Source organism: Rhodotorula paludigena (assembly GCF_050403205.1).
Source record: "Rhodotorula paludigena JCM10292 DNA, Rt_paludigena_JCM10292v1_ctg18, whole genome shotgun sequence".
Classification (NCBI taxonomy): domain Eukaryota; kingdom Fungi; phylum Basidiomycota; class Microbotryomycetes; order Sporidiobolales; family Sporidiobolaceae; genus Rhodotorula; species Rhodotorula paludigena.
Window position 1 is genome coordinate 224,615 of NW_027481440.1, and position 15,937 is coordinate 240,551.

The 15,937-nt window shown below is 66.9% G+C and overlaps 7 protein-coding genes across 7 annotated transcripts; 4 read left to right on the forward strand and 3 right to left on the reverse strand.

Annotated features, from left to right (window-relative positions):
* Positions 1-339: 339 nt before the first annotated feature.
* Positions 340-3,084, forward strand: JCM10292_001268 (uncharacterized protein; the record flags this gene model as incomplete). Its single annotated transcript, XM_076648775.1, has 8 exons — positions 340-932; positions 1,038-1,124; positions 1,180-1,302; positions 1,424-1,529; positions 1,619-1,878; positions 1,954-2,075; positions 2,157-2,186; positions 2,252-3,084. The coding sequence occupies 8 exons, from the start codon at positions 340-342 to the stop codon at positions 3,082-3,084; spliced, it is 2,154 nt and encodes a 717-aa protein (XP_076505721.1).
* A 526-nt stretch (positions 3,085-3,610) lies between these two features.
* Positions 3,611-6,591, forward strand: JCM10292_001269 (uncharacterized protein; the record flags this gene model as incomplete). The annotated part of the gene is made up of 11 exons (XM_076648776.1): positions 3,611-3,963; positions 4,056-4,125; positions 4,185-4,325; positions 4,400-4,462; positions 4,524-4,854; positions 4,915-5,669; positions 5,757-5,781; positions 5,849-5,953; positions 6,050-6,108; positions 6,181-6,448; positions 6,584-6,591. The coding sequence occupies 11 exons, from the start codon at positions 3,611-3,613 to the stop codon at positions 6,589-6,591; spliced, it is 2,178 nt and encodes a 725-aa protein (XP_076505722.1).
* A 351-nt stretch (positions 6,592-6,942) lies between these two features.
* Positions 6,943-8,617, forward strand: JCM10292_001270 (nucleolar and coiled-body phosphoprotein 1 family protein; the record flags this gene model as incomplete). Its single annotated transcript, XM_076648777.1, has 5 exons — positions 6,943-6,970; positions 7,051-7,261; positions 7,416-7,699; positions 7,763-8,376; positions 8,465-8,617. The coding sequence occupies 5 exons, from the start codon at positions 6,943-6,945 to the stop codon at positions 8,615-8,617; spliced, it is 1,290 nt and encodes a 429-aa protein (XP_076505723.1).
* Positions 8,618-8,894: 277 nt separating this feature from the next.
* Positions 8,895-9,357, reverse strand: PET100 (Pet100p; the record flags this gene model as incomplete). Its single annotated transcript, XM_076648778.1, has 3 exons — positions 8,895-9,068; positions 9,145-9,251; positions 9,318-9,357. The coding sequence occupies 3 exons, from the start codon at positions 9,355-9,357 to the stop codon at positions 8,895-8,897; spliced, it is 321 nt and encodes a 106-aa protein (XP_076505724.1).
* A 141-nt stretch (positions 9,358-9,498) lies between these two features.
* PAM17 (Pam17p) lies at positions 9,499-10,447 on the forward strand (the record flags this gene model as incomplete). Its single annotated transcript, XM_076648779.1, has 5 exons — positions 9,499-9,783; positions 9,848-10,025; positions 10,111-10,161; positions 10,238-10,302; positions 10,382-10,447. The coding sequence occupies 5 exons, from the start codon at positions 9,499-9,501 to the stop codon at positions 10,445-10,447; spliced, it is 645 nt and encodes a 214-aa protein (XP_076505725.1).
* A 264-nt stretch (positions 10,448-10,711) lies between these two features.
* On the reverse strand, positions 10,712-13,568 carry JCM10292_001273 (uncharacterized protein; the record flags this gene model as incomplete). Its single annotated transcript, XM_076648780.1, has 10 exons — positions 10,712-11,484; positions 11,593-11,676; positions 11,761-12,028; positions 12,114-12,273; positions 12,357-12,505; positions 12,628-12,797; positions 12,866-12,953; positions 13,071-13,170; positions 13,241-13,489; positions 13,558-13,568. The coding sequence occupies 10 exons, from the start codon at positions 13,566-13,568 to the stop codon at positions 10,712-10,714; spliced, it is 2,052 nt and encodes a 683-aa protein (XP_076505726.1).
* Positions 13,569-13,870: 302 nt separating this feature from the next.
* JCM10292_001274 (uncharacterized protein) lies at positions 13,871-15,675 on the reverse strand (the record flags this gene model as incomplete). Its single annotated transcript, XM_076648781.1, has 6 exons — positions 13,871-14,168; positions 14,257-14,568; positions 14,682-14,742; positions 14,825-14,978; positions 15,070-15,122; positions 15,231-15,675. The coding sequence occupies 6 exons, from the start codon at positions 15,673-15,675 to the stop codon at positions 13,871-13,873; spliced, it is 1,323 nt and encodes a 440-aa protein (XP_076505727.1).
* Between the last annotated feature and the right edge of the window lie 262 nt (positions 15,676-15,937).

The window sequence follows — 15,937 nt, forward strand, 5'->3', positions numbered from 1 at the left end:
AGGTGCGGGCTGACGAGGAGGAAGCGAAAGGAGCGAAGTCACCGAGGTCCGGCGAGAGCAGGCGGTCAAGCATGACAGTAGTTGCAGGAGCTCAGTCTACGTCTCAAGAGCAAGAAAGAGCGGAAGCGCCGAAGACGAACGTGCAAGACGAGCGAACGACGGAAACAAGGACGGCTTGAGCGCCAGCCACTCCGCTCGGCGCGGGCGAGACGCGCGGAGGGCACACGGGCAGAGTCTACTGGACCCCCAGGCACCGCTTGCGCTTCCTCCGAGCTCTGCGCACCCGCGCACGTCTTCACGCTCAACCTCGCCTCGTCCTCGCCTTCCGGGCTCACCGCCATGCCTGCAAAGGCCCCGTACGCCCCCGCACCTCGCGCCAAGCGTCCTCCAGTCAACGCAGCGCCCGCCGAAATCGTCGCACCCATCTCGCTCCGCCGGAACAAGCCCGCCGGCCCCTCTTCCGCCGCGTCTCCCGCCTCTCCCGCCGTCAAGGGCAAGGCACGCGATCCGACGCAGGGCAGCACCGACGCAGGGCCGAGCAGGCATACCACTGCGGCGGGCAAGTCCGCCAAGGAGGCGCCGACGCAGGTCAAGACCAAGAACCCGCCCGTCGCCATCTTTCGCCAGAAACCCGCCTTCACCGCTGCGAGCGCTGCTTCCGCACCTCGCGAAGACAAGGGAAAGCGGGGGACTAACGACGGGCAGGGCGCGCCGCCTTCGCTTCTGGACAGGCTTGGCCCGCCGCCTGCCGAGCGGACTGCTTCCGCGCCGGGCGCTCAGGCGCAGGCGGACGAGCGGGCGGGCGAGCAGCGCCGCCAAGACGGAGGCGTCTGGCGTGGGGGTTCGAGTGGACGCGGGAGGGGCAGAGGCGGACATCGCGGCGGGTATGCCGGAGCGAGGGGGCCAAAGACGAGGGTGTCGGACAAGTTGCTGTCAGTCACGCTTCTTTGACTCGCGGCATCACCTCCCGGCGCCTACGCCGAGCTCATTGCCTTAGACGATTCGATCAGCTGGCTGATTCTGTCTCGCCTTCACAGATGCCTCGGCGACGTCACCTCGTGGATCCTCGTCGACAACAAAACCGTCCCGCTCTACAAGCCCAAGCCGGACGGTCCGATGAAGATGTGCGTACCTCTCATCGATACAAGGACGCTTCGACTGACTCGTAAAGCAACGCAGGACGTGCCACATCGAGGCGATCGAGGGTAGCGAGTTCGCGGTCGGCTTCCGCGACGAACGCCCGCTCGACGCCAGTGCGCCCGACTTCCTCTGCGAAGTTGTCGTCGACGGTGTCGTTTGCAGGTACGCAAAAGCACTCCCTTGTATCAGTATCGCGCGCTTTGACTCGGTCTGCGAGACTTGGTTCCGCGCTTCCTTGCCAGTCATGATGTGCCTCACTGACGAGATGCCGGTCCACTCGCAGCGCCGACCGCCAGATTATACGCTCGTGGAAGAAAGAGAAGCAATGGCGCGAGCGCGAGGTGGCTTCGCGGCGTGCCTTCACCTGGCGCGGTCGGAGTGAGAGTGCGGTGCGTTACGCTCTTGCCTGCTGCAATTCTCCCCCTCCAGGCCATACCGGCAAGCAGGACGCTAATGCGTCAATCGGAGCCACGTACAGACATCGCTCCGCCCATTCAAGTTTTCGACCCTCGCGCTCACCTCGGAACAAGACGAGGCGTCGCCCCTCTCCGAGTCGGCGTTCAAAGCGCTCGGCTCGATCCAGCTGCGCATCTACCGCGGCCGCGTCGGCGCGCCGCGCACGAACGCTGCGGCGGCGATGAGCGCGGGAGACGCGGACGGGAGCAGCGTCGGGATTGGCGAGCTGAGGATCTGGGAGGAGAGCAAGAAGGCGGCGATGGGGCTCAGCCACCAGGCTTCGTGCGTTCCCGTCCTGGCTTTCTCGAACCTTCGTCGATGCACAACAGCTACTGATCGGGGATCTGGTTCGCACAGCCTCGGCCCGCCTCAACTCCAGGCGCCCGAACCGCGCTCGACCTTCCAGTTCGACGAGCAGCGCTGGGGCGACGGGCCGGACAAGTTGTACATTGTCATGGAGTTCAAGTACCGTAGCCGCCGTACGTCCGGCTCTCGCTGTCCCTGTCTTGCTCTGGAGCTTCGGCGTCAGATGGGGTGCTCACTTGAGAACCGCGACGCAGTGGTTCTCGAGCTCGAAGGCTTCGTCGAAGGTGAGTTGCACGCAATCTCACTGCGCATCTCAGATGCAGATCCAACTAACCTTCTGCTCGTGCAGCCCGCGACGACTCGACTCCGCCTATCGCGTCCGGCTCCAACTCGGCCTCTTCGACCCACGCCTCCTCCGCCTCGACGGCCGCTGCGCCCGCCGAGCGCCGCACGACGCGCGCAACCTCGAGCGCCAAGCCCAAGCTCAAGCGCCCGCGCTCGTCGTCGCCCGACCTGATCCGCGCGCGCTCGCCGAGCAGCGAGCCGCCCGCCCCTCCGCCTCCTGCTCGCGCGATCAAGGTCAAGCGCGAGAACAAGGTGAAGGGGCCCGCGACGGCGCAGCCCAAGGCGCTCGGCGAGCTCGTCCTCGTCGACGACTCGAGCTCCGACGACGCGGAGGAGAGCGGAGGTCGCAGCTCGCGGAGGGCACTCAAGGTCGAGCGGAGCACGCCCGCGAAACCTTCGCTCGCAGCTTTATCGTCGCCGTCGTCCGGCAAGAAAGGCAAGGCGCGCGCCTCGGCGGCAGCAGACGACAACGTCGACGACGCCGATGCCGAGATTGCGCGCCTGCGCGCCGAGCTGGCCGAGTACAAGCGGCGGGAGCTGGAGCAGCTGCGGCGCGAGACGGAGGCTGCGCGACGGCGGGACGAGGTGCGGCGGGTGCTCGAGGCGCGGAAGGAGCGCACGGTGCAGCAGAAGGAACAGAAGAAGGAGAAGGAGAAGGAGAAGAAGCGGGCGAGGGACGTGGTCGCTGCGGACGAGGATGAGGACGAGGCTCGCGAGGTGCAGGGCTTGCTGGTGGGGGCCGGCGAAGGTGCGCGGAACGAGGCCAAGAAGCGCAAGAAGGCGGTCAAGCGCGAGGGCGACGTGCTGGTGCTGAGTGACGGGTCCGACAGCGAGTGACGGCGGTTCGGTCGCTGTAGCTTGCCGTGTGGTATGCTGTGCTTGCAATGCGCGTGTGAGTTTGGGTGCAGCAGGTGCGCGGGCGCGGAAGCGAGGGCCTCGCCCCCCCGCCGTCGTCGTCGTGGTTCGCTCGCGAGCGCTCGAGGCCTCGACCGCGCGTTTCATCGTCTACCCCACCTTTGCGCGCAGCCAGAGGTGCACCGCCTGCACCCGGTCACCGCGTACGGGCAGAGCACCCGCACGGCCAGCGCACACCTCTGCGCCTGCACTACTCGGCCTCGCTGCTCTCTCGCCGCCGTCACTCGCTCGCGCTTCCCGCCCCCTCGCACGCTGCCTCTCGCCCGCCCAGCTCGACTTGCCTCGCCGTTGAGCCAGGCATTCCTCGACCACAGCCTGCGTCTGTGTCTCCGCAACCACCTGCGAGTGCGCCAACGCCTGCGCGGACGCACCCGATCGCTGCGACCACCGTCGTCCCGCCTCCCCCACCTCGCCCTTGCTCCCTCGCAACCACCGCGCGCGACTAGCGATGCAGGGCTACCCGAGCCATCCCGCCGACCTCTACGGCCAGCACCACCACCAGCACCCGTACGGCCTCCCGCAGCCCCCGCCGCACCAGCAGCAGCAGCAGCAGCAACCGCCGCAGCCAGACGACTCGGGCCCGGGCACCCGCAAGCGCAAGGCCGCGCAGCAGCTCCAGCCCCCGCTCAACGACAACAGCGGGCCGGGAAGCATGATGGGCGACGATGATGAGGACGAGAAGCCTGGGTCGGACGCGGCGAGCGTCGGAGGAGGGCAGGGAGGTAGTGGTGGGCAGCAGGGCGGCGCGGGCGGGCAGAAGGGCAAGGGCGGAGCGAGTGACTTTGTCAAGAAGCTCTACAGGTGCGTGTGCGCGATAGGCGGCTAGGGTGGCTCGCTTCTCGGCAGACGTCCGGGTGATGTTAACCCTAGTTCTATCCCCATGCGACGCACAGGATGCTCGACGAAGGGCAGTACCAGGATATTGTCAGCTGGGGAGTCGACGGGACGTCCTTCGTGGTCAAGGTGCGTTTCTCTCGCTGCTGCCAGAACCGCACGCGCTCACGCTCAAGTCTCTTCCGCAGGACATGAACCAATTCACGACCGCCATCCTCCCCGCCCACTTCAAGCACTCGAATTTCGCCAGCTTTGTCCGTCAGCTCAACAAGTACGACTTCCACAAGGTCAAGAACCAGGACGAGGGCCCGAGTCCGTACGGCGAAAACGTGCGCAGCTGTTTCCGCTTAGCAGACGGGCCCCGCCGTGTCCTGACACGCGAACCTTGCTCTATGCGCCGCAGTCGTGGGAGTTCCGGCACCCCAACTTCCGCGCAGACATGAAGGACGCGCTCGAGAACATCAAGGTGCGTTCGTCCCTGACCACACACCTGGATCGCCCCGCTCACGCTTTCTCAACTCGCGCAGCGGAAAGCGCCGGCGCAGAAGAAGGCGGCGGCCGCGGCGGCGGGAAAGGGCCGGCCCGGCGGCAATGCCGGGAACGGGTCGATCGACCCCTCGCTCGGCGGAGGCGGCGGCATGATGGGCAGTGGGAGCATGCAGGGCGGCAACATGTCGTCGCTGCAGGCGCAGATCGACAACCTCTCGCGGTCGCAGGTCGCGATGCAGCAGCACATGACCAACCTCAGCCAGGACTACCAGGCCGTCATCGGCGAGATGATGAACTTCCAGCGCAACATGGTCGCGCAGGACCAGCTCATGCAGAACCTCATCCAGTACCTCGTCAGCCTCGAAGCCGGTGCGTCGGTGCGCCCTCTTTCACGCCGTGATCGCCAACTCACGCTTCATGCCCTCGCAGACCAGAAGGGCTCGGCGCAGCAAGACTCGTCGGCGCCCTTCGTCCCCTCTTCGCAGGCGCAAAAGCTCATCACGTCCTACACCGAAGTCGCGCGCGCGTCGTACGACCAGATGGCCGACCTGACGCGGCGTGCAAGTCTGTCGGGCGGCCAGTTTGGCAACCTCCCGCCGCTCCCGCCGCCGCCGCCGAGTTTCGCGCAGTTCGAGTTTGGGCCGTCGGCGGGGGCGGGACAGGGTCCGCGTGCGGGGCAGAACGGCGCGGCGCCGTACGAGCCGCAGGGGCCGGGACCGAGGCAGCAGGCGGGCGGCGGAGGGCAGCCTGGCTCGGGCGCGGGGCAGGGCCAGGGCCAGCAGCAGCAGGGGCAGCAGCAGGGTTTGTCCCCGCAGCAGCAGCAACAACAGCAGCAGCAGCAGCAGCAGCAGCAGCAGTCGCAGCAGCTGCAGCCGCAGTTTGTGCACCCGGCGTACAGCAGCGACCCGTCGCACCAGCAGCAGCCGCACCCGCAGCAGCACGCACCGCCTTCTCAGCAGCAGCAAGGCGGTGCCGGCGAGCGCCCCGGCGCGCCGCCGCGGCGCCAGTCGAACGTGCCCGGGTGGGCGGTCCCGCCGCGCGTGCTCCTCGTCGAGGACGACGCCGTGTGCCGCAAGCTCAGCAGCAAGTTCCTCGAGGTGTTTGGGTGCCAGATCGATGTCGCCGTCGACGGTGTCAGCGCGGTCAACAAGATGAATGTGCAGAAGTACGACTTGGTGCTCATGGTGCGTCGGGGTACCTATTTGAGACCGCTCTGTCGGCGCATTTTGCTTTGGGATCGCGCTGACTGAACGAGTTCGTCCGCGTCGCAGGACATCGTCATGCCCAATCTTGATGGTGCGCCTCTTTCCTTCTTCTCACAGCGCAACCGCCCGCTGACTCGGCTCCCGCCCCGCTCGTGCAGGTGTCTCGGCAACGTCGCTCATCCGCCAGTTTGACCCGACAACGCCCATCATCTCGATGACGAGCAACTCGGGCCCGAACGACATCATGACCTACTTCTCGCACGGTGCGTCCGGCTTGTGCACGACTCGCCCGTCTGCACGGATCGGCAGACGGGCTCATTAGGACGTCAACATGTGCTGACGCACTCATCCATGAACAGGCATGAACGACGTGCTGCCCAAGCCGTTCACGAAGGAGAACCTTCTCAGCATGCTCGAGGTGCGTTGGTCTTTCTTGATGCAACCGCATCTGCTACAGTCCGACTGACCCGCTTTGCGACACGCTCCACAGAAGCACCTCGTGCACCTCAAGCTGATGCAGCAGATGGCCGAGATCCCTCGCGCGCTGGGGTTCACCGACAACCAGATCCAGGACGCGCTCGCCCAGTCGGTGACCGAGGGCGCGGGCGGGCCGGACGCGCAGGTGCTCAACCCGTTCTCGAGCATGGGCATCTCGGACCAGGACTATGTCGAGATGCTCCAGGGGATCGCGATGGAGAAGGAGGGCAAGCGCGGGCTCGAGGTCGTGCGCGGCGAGGGCACGGCGCGCTTCCAGGAGGGTGAGTCGCCCGGTTCCCGTTTGCTCTCTTACGCGCGTCCCGCTGGCTCTCGAACGGCCTCGCGCTTTTTCGGAGCGGGCGTAAAGCTATGAGAACAGCGCGGAACGGGATCGCTGAATTTGCTCGCCCTCGCAGTGCAATGAGCGCCGCTCGAAAAGGCGCTTCTGTCCCTGTAGTCCGCCGTCGCGACGGCAGGCACGGTGGACCTGGGCTGCTGCGGAGGAGCCAACGTCGCGAGATGCGCATGATTCCGCTTTGCCCTCCCCATCGTCCTGTCTTCCCCTTTTCCTGTTTCCCCGTTGTGCTTTTCTCACCTTCTCGCGTTGCTTGTCTTTCTCTCTCTCACTCTCGTTGTACCTAGTCGTGCCCCTCGAGGGACTGTAACACGCCTGTCTGTCGCTGTCACGTGCGGCAAAGTCTGAGCTCGAGCTCGTCGCGATCAGCTTCCGCTCGCCGCCTCGCTCCCCCACAACCCGCTTTTTACGAGACGCACGATGCAGGGCCGCGAAGAAGCAGTGCGCCGTGCGTCTGCGCCCCTCTGCCCTGGCTCTGCCCCGCGTCTAGTCCTGACCTGTGCTCGCACCGCCCCCTCCTCGCTGCAGAGACGCATGTCTACGTCCTCTCGTTCCTGCGCGCTCACTCGCTCCTCAAGAGCGCCGCCGCGCTCGTCAAGGAGCTCGAGCGCACGCCGTGGACCGCCCCGGGGACGCCGTTCCGCCTGAGCGGGAGCGAGGCCGACAGCGAGAGCCAGGCGCTGAGCGGGACGGAGCTCGTCGGGCTCGTGCAGGCTCGCTTGGACGTGCAGAAGGAGAAGTGCGTCCTCTCTGTCCTCTCTCGGTTCTTGCCTGTGAGGCGAGGCGAAGACGGCGCTGTGTGTCGCACTCGATCGCAGTAGCGCTGCCTTCGTCTGCTGCGTTCAGTGCAGTCGAGCCAGAATTAGTGCACTGACGGACCTTTCACTCCGCAGGCTCGCTAAGAAGACGGCGAACGGCACGGCCGCTGCCGGCGACTCTTCGTCGTCCGACTCGGACAGCGACTTGTCGTCGTCGTCCTCGTCCGACGACAGCGAGTCAGAGAAGGAGGTCGAGAAGGAGGTCCTCACTGCCGAGACGCTCAAGGCGGTGCAGGCTGAGCGCAAGGAGGAGAAGAAGGCCGCCGAGTCGAGCGACAGCAGCAGCGATTCGAGCAGCGACTCGAGCAGCGACTCGGACTCTGACGATGACGACAAGGCGAAGCCCACGGGTGCAGTGGGTGCGTCTCTCCTCTCTTGCGCTGCTTGCAAGTACGCTGTTTCTGACTTTGCCCCACCGACAGCCCCTGCCGCCGCCGCCGCGTCTTCCTCTTCCTCCGACTCGTCCTCCGACTCTTCTTCCTCCGACGACTCGTCCTCGGACGACGAGGGCGACAAGGCTGTCCAGGCGCGCAAGCCGCCCGTCAGCCCTGCGCGCTCCAACGCCCCGCCGCCGACGACGCCCGCCGCCGCGCCCGCGACGCCTGCGCCTGCGTCGGCAAAGGCCAACGGCAAGAAGCGCAAGGCGGCGAGCTCGTCGGGCTCTTCATCTTCCGACTCTTCGTCCGACTCGTCGTCGTCGTCGTCCTCGTCCGACTCTTCCTCGTCGTCGGACTCGGACTCGGACGCCTCGGCTGCGAAGAAGCCCGCCGCCAAGAAGGCGCGCGTCGCCTCTCCCGCCGCCGCTGCCGCCGCGGCGTCTCCCGCCCCGGCCGCCGTGGCAGAATGGCAGCCCAAGCCGCTCTCGTCGTTCGCGTCGCCTGCCGGCACTGGCTCGGACTCGGGCACGTCGACGCCGCGCGGAGGAGCGGGGAGGCAGCAGCAGCAGCAGGGGACGAACGAGCGGTTCAGGCGCGTCAAGGCCGAGGACGTCACGTTTACGGACGAGCGGCTGAGGGACAACTCGTTTGCGGCACGGGTGCGTTTCCGACTTTTCCCCTCTGCAGAAGCCGTTCGGGAGTTGCTCGAGCCGCGCGCTGATGTTGGGCTCACTGGGACGTGCACAGCCCGCGGGCATGAACGACTATGGCGCGCGCGCGTCGGCCGATCTGATTGTCACGCGCGGCAAGGGCTTTACCAAGGAGAAGAACAAGAAGAAGCGCGGGTCGTACCGCGGCGGAGAGATTACAATGGCGAGCCACTCGATCAAGTTTGATTGAGTAGCGCGTGTGTGCGTGCGTGCGTGGGTGTGGGCGGGCGAGGGGAGTAGGTAGAGTGGGAGTCTCATCGGGGAGGGGGTCGTTATCTTTTACTGGCATCTGCATTCGGACGGTCTTTGTCGTTTCCTCTGTTGCGCTGCCAGCACCAGGCGTGAGAGCACTCGGAGGGAAGGGGAAAGAGTTGCGAATGCACGCACGCGCGCGGATGCATAGTGCTACAAGCGATACACGGGCTCCGACTCGCTCCTGATCGTACACGCTGCGCCTCCCGCCCCACTCAGATCTTGCGCTCGCTCTCGCCGTCCCACCCGGCAAACTTGGCCGCCGCCTCTTGCCGCTGGGCCTCTGCCGCCGACGCTGGGCTCGCCGACTGCGCCTTTCGCGCGAGACGCTCCTCGCGCAGGCGCTGGAGCTCGGCCTTGAGCTCGCCCGAGTCGCGTGGGGGCTCGACCTGCGTGTGAAGCAGGGGGAGAGAAAGAGATGTCAACTTGGCGGGCTCTCGGCTGGGAGGAAGGGTAAAGGCGGACCTGCTTGATTTCGTCGCGGCGGAAGGAGGAGCGGAGGGGCCCGACCCAGCGCTCGTACCACTCTGGGTCGCCGTAGTGGAGCATGGCGGCGACGGGGCAGAAGACGTCTGTTCGGGGTGCAGAGTGCGATGAGCGAGGAGGAAGGGGAGGGAGGAGAAGGAGCGAGAGCGCACAGAGCGAGAACTTGAACAATTCGAGCTGTGCTGGAGCCATCCTTACGCCTGTGTCTTCTGTGCGTTTACGCGTCTCGGGTAAGCCAGCTCGTCGTCGTCGTCGCCGCTCCTCATCGCATCGCCTTCACTCGCGGCTCTTCCTCTCTTTCTCTGTCTCGCTCGCACACGTACAGAGACGGAAATGGCGACGCTCCGCAGCACACTCGCACCCGCCCTCCGCGCATCCGCCCGCCCGCGCACCGCCCCCGTCCCCTCGCCCTCTTCCTCCTCGTCCCTCTCTCTTCCCCGCCGCCTCGCCTCGTCCGAGGCAAAGGCCGCACAGCCCTCGACCGCAGCCGAGGTCGCCGCCGCCCGCACCCTCGACTGGCCCTCGTACCTCGCCCTCCGCCGCTCCCAGCGCCTCTACGGCCTCGTCGCCAGCGTGCCCACCACCCTCATCGGCTTCACCGCCGGCGCAGGCTACTTTGTCCGTCTCGCCCGCCCTCACTGTCCCCAGCCACCCGCACTGATGCGGCCCCTCTGCCCCGCAGGCGACAATCGAGTCGGACCCGACCAACACCATCATGGGCTTCGAGCCCGTCATCATTTACGGCGCCGCGACCCTCGGCTGCGTCGCCCTCGGCTGGCTCTCGGGCCCGACCATCGGCGGCGCGCTGTGGCGCCTCACCCATCGCAACGTCGCAAAGGCCATGGAGGCAAAGGACAAGGGTGCGCTCGCCTCTCGCGGGCCCAGCTTCCGCTCGACACTGTCAAGGCGTGGGGCTGATGCAGTGACGGGCGATCCTTCGCACAGACTTCTTCCGCCACATCTCGCGCTGGCGAGCCGACCCGACCCGCCAGTCTGGTGCGTCCCTCTCCCTCTCCCTCTCGCCCAGTTCCCTCGCTCATCTCACTCACCCCCGTCCCGTTCGTCCGCACAGCCGCGAACCCCTCTCCCGACTACTACGCCGAGAAGGTCGGGTCGCTGCGGCAGTACCGCACCTGGGTGCGTCACCTGTCTCCCTTTCGCTCTCAAGCCGGCCACCAAACGCTGAACCGCCCGAAACCGCGTCTCGCTTCCACAGCTGCGCGACCAGGCGACATTCCGGCGGAAAGCACAGTTTGGCAGCGGAGACGAGGCCGTGTACTGATGACGTTCGAAGGGACAGCGGGGACCGTCGTGTAAACAGCAGCAGCATCTTTGTCTCTCCCTCTCCTCTCCTCTCCTCTCTCTCTCTCGTCACATCGCAATCCACCTGCAGTGCCCTCCCTTTTTGCCCACGCCTAGATCAAGAGAGTCGTGAGAAGAAAGTGTCTGTTGCGTTTCACGCACGGAAAGATCGAGTACGCCTGCCTCCATACGCTCCTCCTCGCCGATAACTTACACGAACCCTCGCCCTCGTGCCGCTCTCCACTCAGTACCTCCCCCACCCCTGCCCCTGCCCCTGTCCCTGCCCGGGCTGCCCCCCGTACCCGCCGTACCCAGGCGACTGTGGCGGGTACGCGCCATACGGGCCCTGCGCAGGCGGGTACGCCGGCGGACTCGCGGCCGCGTACCGCGGCGGGATGCTCGGCACCGGCGGCGGAGGGGGTGTTCCACGGTGCGCCGCGAGCGCGTACGGGTCCGCAAACGGGTCATGGTGCGACTGCGGCACGCCTCCGCCATAGGGCGACGCAGAGCGGAACGAGCCTTTGTGGAGCGACGAGGCGTCGCCCGTCGAGTAGACCGAGCCGTTGTCGTGCAGCGTCGCGTACGAGTCGCCGCCGCCGCGGCCGTACGCGGGCCGCGACCCGGGCGGTGGGGCGTTGGCAAAGCGCCCGGGGAGGTCGCGCATCGAGGAGGAGGCGCCGGGCGTCGAGACGAGCGGGATGGCCTCGTTACCGCCCTTGCCGCCGCTGCGGCGGAGGATGCCTGACTTGCCTCCTGCTGCACCGCCAGCTGCAGCAGCGGCGGCGGCGACGCGCCGCTTCTCCTTCCCGCGGTCCTTGCGGCGCGCCCACAGCGTGCACGCGGCGACGATGACAAAGAGGACGACGGCGCCGATGGCGATCCCGATCCCGGCCTTGGCGGCCGTCGACTGGCGCGCCCACCAGTGGCCCGCCGCCGTGTCGCCAAAGATGCCCGTCGAGCCCGTGCCCGACGTGCGCCCGTTCGAGACGCCCTTGGTGTCGCCGTTCTTGACAAGCACTGCGAGTGCAAGCGGGCTGGTGAGTCTCTTGGAAGTCAACGACCACGAGAGGAGCGCTGGGAACGCGGCGGCAGCTCTCGAGGCGTGGGCGACGGACGGAGACGCACTGTTCTGGCCGGTCGAGAACGGCGAGTTGATGACGGTGCTCGCGTCCGAGCCCGAGATGCCAATCTGGCCATTCGTGTCGTTGGCTGTGCGAAGGATTGCGCGCGCGATCAGCCAACCTTGCCCACACAGGCACGGATCGGACGAGAGCACGGAAGCGCGCGACGCACCGCCCCACACCCACGAGTTGACCGACTGGCTCTGCCTCGCCCACAGCCTCAGCGCGTCGTCGTCTGCGCTCCTCTCTCCGGCCCCGCGCCGCACCCGACGCTTGTCGTCGTCGTTCGAGCCAGTCTGGTTCGACTGGACGAATGGCAGCGCGTCGTTGCCGTCGTAGCAGTCGATGCTGAGCCACCGCACGCCGGCCGTGAACGCGTTGTTGTTGCGCTTGTACTCGGACGAGGACCAGTCGATCATGCCGCCGGCCCAGTCGATCGTCTGCGCGAGACGCGCCGAAGATGCATCAGCTCACTGGCTCTCGAGAGAGCCCAAGCGAGGCAGAAGTGGAGATGGGCAGACGCACGCCCTGGCTCGTCCCCGCGACGCCCGCAGGCCACACCGAGAACTGCACGCGGGACGGCGTCTGCGGAAAGCGCCCGTTGGGGTCGTCGCTCTTCTTGAGCGTGCGCACCGTGCGCCCGTTGACCTGCCAGTCGAGCTCGGTCGGCGTCCAGACGAGGCCGCTGTGCAACGGTTCCCTCGCGTATATCAGTGCTGTGCACAATGAGGGTGCGAGCAGCGAAGTGGGAGGACCGGAGGAGCGCACTAGGTGATGTAGTTCGTGTCGCGGTTATTCGCAGTGTGCTTGCCGTCGTGGCTGTAGTCGGCAATGTCGCCCTCCCAGTACCAGTTGGACTGCACCTCGTCCGTGTTGCCGCCGGTCCACTCGTAGTCAATCTCGTCCTTGACGCCGCTCTGCGGGTGAGTGTTCAAACGGGCGTCAGGACCCTCCCCTTGTGCCACGGAGACGGCGAATGATGCAGAGTCGCAGCGTCACCAAGCTCCGTTCTGAGCTCGCGACAAGGTCCTGCACGCACCATCGTGATGAACGCAGTGACGACGCCCGCAGTCGCGACCGTGCGCATGTTGGCCTGTATCGTGCCATACAGGACGTTCCGCGTCGTCGAGACGCGCGTCCCGCCGCCGTTCTCGGTCAGGGTCAGGACGAGCTCGTTATTAGCGACGAGGGGAGGGTTCGAGCTGTCGACTGCCAGTAGGGAGGCGTGTGAGCAGGAGTGATACGTCAAAAGTGGTAGATAGCGAAGGGAGACGCACGGACGTCGAGGGTAAAGTCATATGCGCTGGCGTCCCCGTTCCAGGCTGAATGATTGCGCTGGATGCGCGAGTCGTCCGAAAAGGTGTACTGCAGGCAAGCGGAATTGGGTGAGACGGAGCTCCAAGGGGACGAGGCCAGAGAAGCGGAACGTCGCCGTTCCTCCCCGCCAGCCATTGGCAAGACGGGTCCGCCTCAGCGACTCACATTGCTGTTGGAGCAGACGGGCATGGGGGCGCAATAGCCTTGGCCATAGCTGCCCTGGGGGTTGCAGCCGCCCAAGCAGTTGACACCCGCCGAGCAGTACCTGTTCACGCGAAACGCCCATGTCAGCTCGTTCTCCCGCGCTGTGAGGAAGGACGTCGGAGCGAACGCACCCATGCTCGGAGCAGCACGGGTGCTCCTTCGGACAAGCGGACGCCCACCCGCACGCGACCGACGACGAGTTGCCGCCTGCGCCTGCGCCTCCGGCCGGGGCGTTCTGCGCGGCTGCGAGGGCGGGAAGGAGTGCTGCTGGGGAGGCAAGGCGGGCGAGAGAGCGCAGCGAGAGGCTGTGCGCTGCTGCTGAAGACGACGAGAGCGAGAGGACGAGGACGAGGGCGGCGAGTCCGCGGCGGGGTCGAGGGCTGCGAGCGGGCGAGGGCAGTCAGTGCGGGCTGCGGTGCGTCTCTGTACGGCTGCGCGGGGCACTCACGGCGTGCGCATGGCGCGCTGCGAAGCCAACGAGCGCCGGGCGAGTGGGAGCGTGCGGGGCCTCTTTTGTCGGGTCCCCCCGAGTGTGCAGGGCGCGACGAGGCAGAGCGAGGGCGCGTAGACGTGTCAGACGAGCGTGTCGGTGCAGGCGAGCAGGCACCAGCCGGGACAGAGCCTTAGTCGAGCAAGGACGAGGCCAAGTGGTCGCGTCGACGCGCTTTCGACATGCGACGCGTCTCTCGATCCCTTCCGCGCGCATCGCAGCGCACAGCCACCATCTTACTCTGCTCCATCTAGGTAGGTACAGCCCTCGCCTACTCGACCGGCTCCTCGACCTTGCCCTTGCGCACCACCGCACACACGACCGTCACATCGTCGACTTTCCCTCCGCGCCCGACCCCCTTGACGCGCCACCGCCTCGCCTCGGCCGCAAACGGCGTGTACACGTCCCGCCGGTACGACACGACGCGCGCGAAATTCACCGCCGTCTGCGCGATCGACGACGCGAGCGCCGCGTCGACTTCGGACGTCGAAGACCAGCGCGGAGACGCGGCGTCGACTTTCGTGCGCACGAGGTCGAGCAGCCGCGTCGTCTCGCCCTCGGCCCAGATGCTGTACGTTCGGCGGTTTCGCCAATAATCAGTCCGTACGCTCGCGAGCTCGAGAGGCGACAGGTCCGGAAGCGAAACACGGAACGCACTTGTCCGAGTACCCGTCCGTCACGACGAGAACGACGTCGCCGTCCTCGAGCTGGAACGCCACCTCGTCCGCGTCCCGCGGCTGGTCGTCGAACGCGCCTTGCTTCGACACGCCCGGCGGCAACTTGGCCAGCTGCCGCGGCGCGTTGAAGAAGTGGATCTGCGGCGGCTGCTCGTGCACGACCCGGTACGAGACGGTCGGCGTAGGCGGGGCGGGCGGGGTCTCGCCCTCGGGCGCGGGCGACGGAGGCGGGGTGGGCGGGAGCTCCGTTGCAGGTTGCGGCCGCAGGACGAGGAAGTTCGAGTCGCCGAGGCTGCGCAGAGTCACGCGTGAGCACCAGTATGACAAGCATCAAGGAGCCAGGCGGTCGAGCAATTTAGTTTGTTGGCTCGACGGGAAAGCTGCAGCCTTCAAAGCCGGACTCACTTGGCAGCGTGCAGCATCCCCGTCTCCGCGTCCAGCGCGAGCAGGCACGCCGTCGAGCTCCCTGTGCAATGCTCAAACGCCAAGATCAGGACCGAGCTTCCCATCCTGCGCGAAGTCCCGCAGTATCGGCGCGCTCGACGCACCGGCAATGATGCCCTCCTCAGCAAGCACGTCCTCGTACGCCCCCTGCAGCAGCTCTTTGAGCTGCTTCCCGCCACTCCGCTCACCCGCACCTGCAGGCGACGGCCACGTCCAGCGCGCCGTGCGCACCCGCTCGCGGGCGGACCACATCAGAGCCTGCGCGCGGACACGTACAGCACAAACGACATCAGCCTCGCGTAAAGAGACGAGCAGAAAGCGGTCGTCTGTGAGAGAGGGCGTTGCGCACCTGCGAGAAGTGCGAGGGGTCGACGCCAGAGTCCTCCCACCCGCCGACACCGTCTGCGCGGAAGCAACCGCCGAGCGGAAGCAGATGTCAGCTCTCCCTCTCGATCGTGCGCCCGCTCCGGCGAGCGCTCGTACCCAGTCCTCAAGTGAGGCTGAACGCACCCGCCACGGCCAGCACGACGCCCTTGGTCCCCTCGCCCTCCCCCTCCCGCTCGGGCACGCCCTCGACAAAGAACCAGTCGTGCCCCGCGCCCACCTCTTTCGGCACGCCGCTCCCCGCGACAATCTCGTCCCGCCAGCGCAGCAGCGGGTGGTCCGCCGCGAGGCCCTGCGCGAGGCGCTTCGGCGGCGCCAGCTGCGGCTCGTCGGCCTTGCTGCTGCCCGGTCGAGGCGGCGGGGCAGGCGGGGGCACGTAGGGCGGCTTGCCATGGAAGGCGGTCGCGGTGGTGAAGATCCAGGGACGCGTCGGTGCGCTCGAGCGGGGCGACGACGTTGACGAGAGCGAGCGCGACGACGAGGAGGGAGAGGTCGAGAGCGGAGACGGAGAGGGGGAGAGGTGCCGCGAGATTTGCCGCAGCCGGTGCAGCGGGGATCGACACACGCGCATCTGTGCCGGGCTCGGGGCGAGTGGGCGCGGTGGCGAGGGCACGACGGAACGGAAGCTCTCTTGAGAGCGATGAGGCCGTCGTCGGCAACCCGGCTTCCCTCTGTCGAGCCTGTGCAGCAACTGCTCTCAGCTGCTGACGACGGACGTGCTCGCAGCATCCAGCCCAAGCGAGCAAAAAAACGAGGGTCGCGAATACAGATCGACCCCGAACAAAACGCAACAAACGGTGAGGGAAGACTGCGAGTGGTGGTGTGCAAAGAAC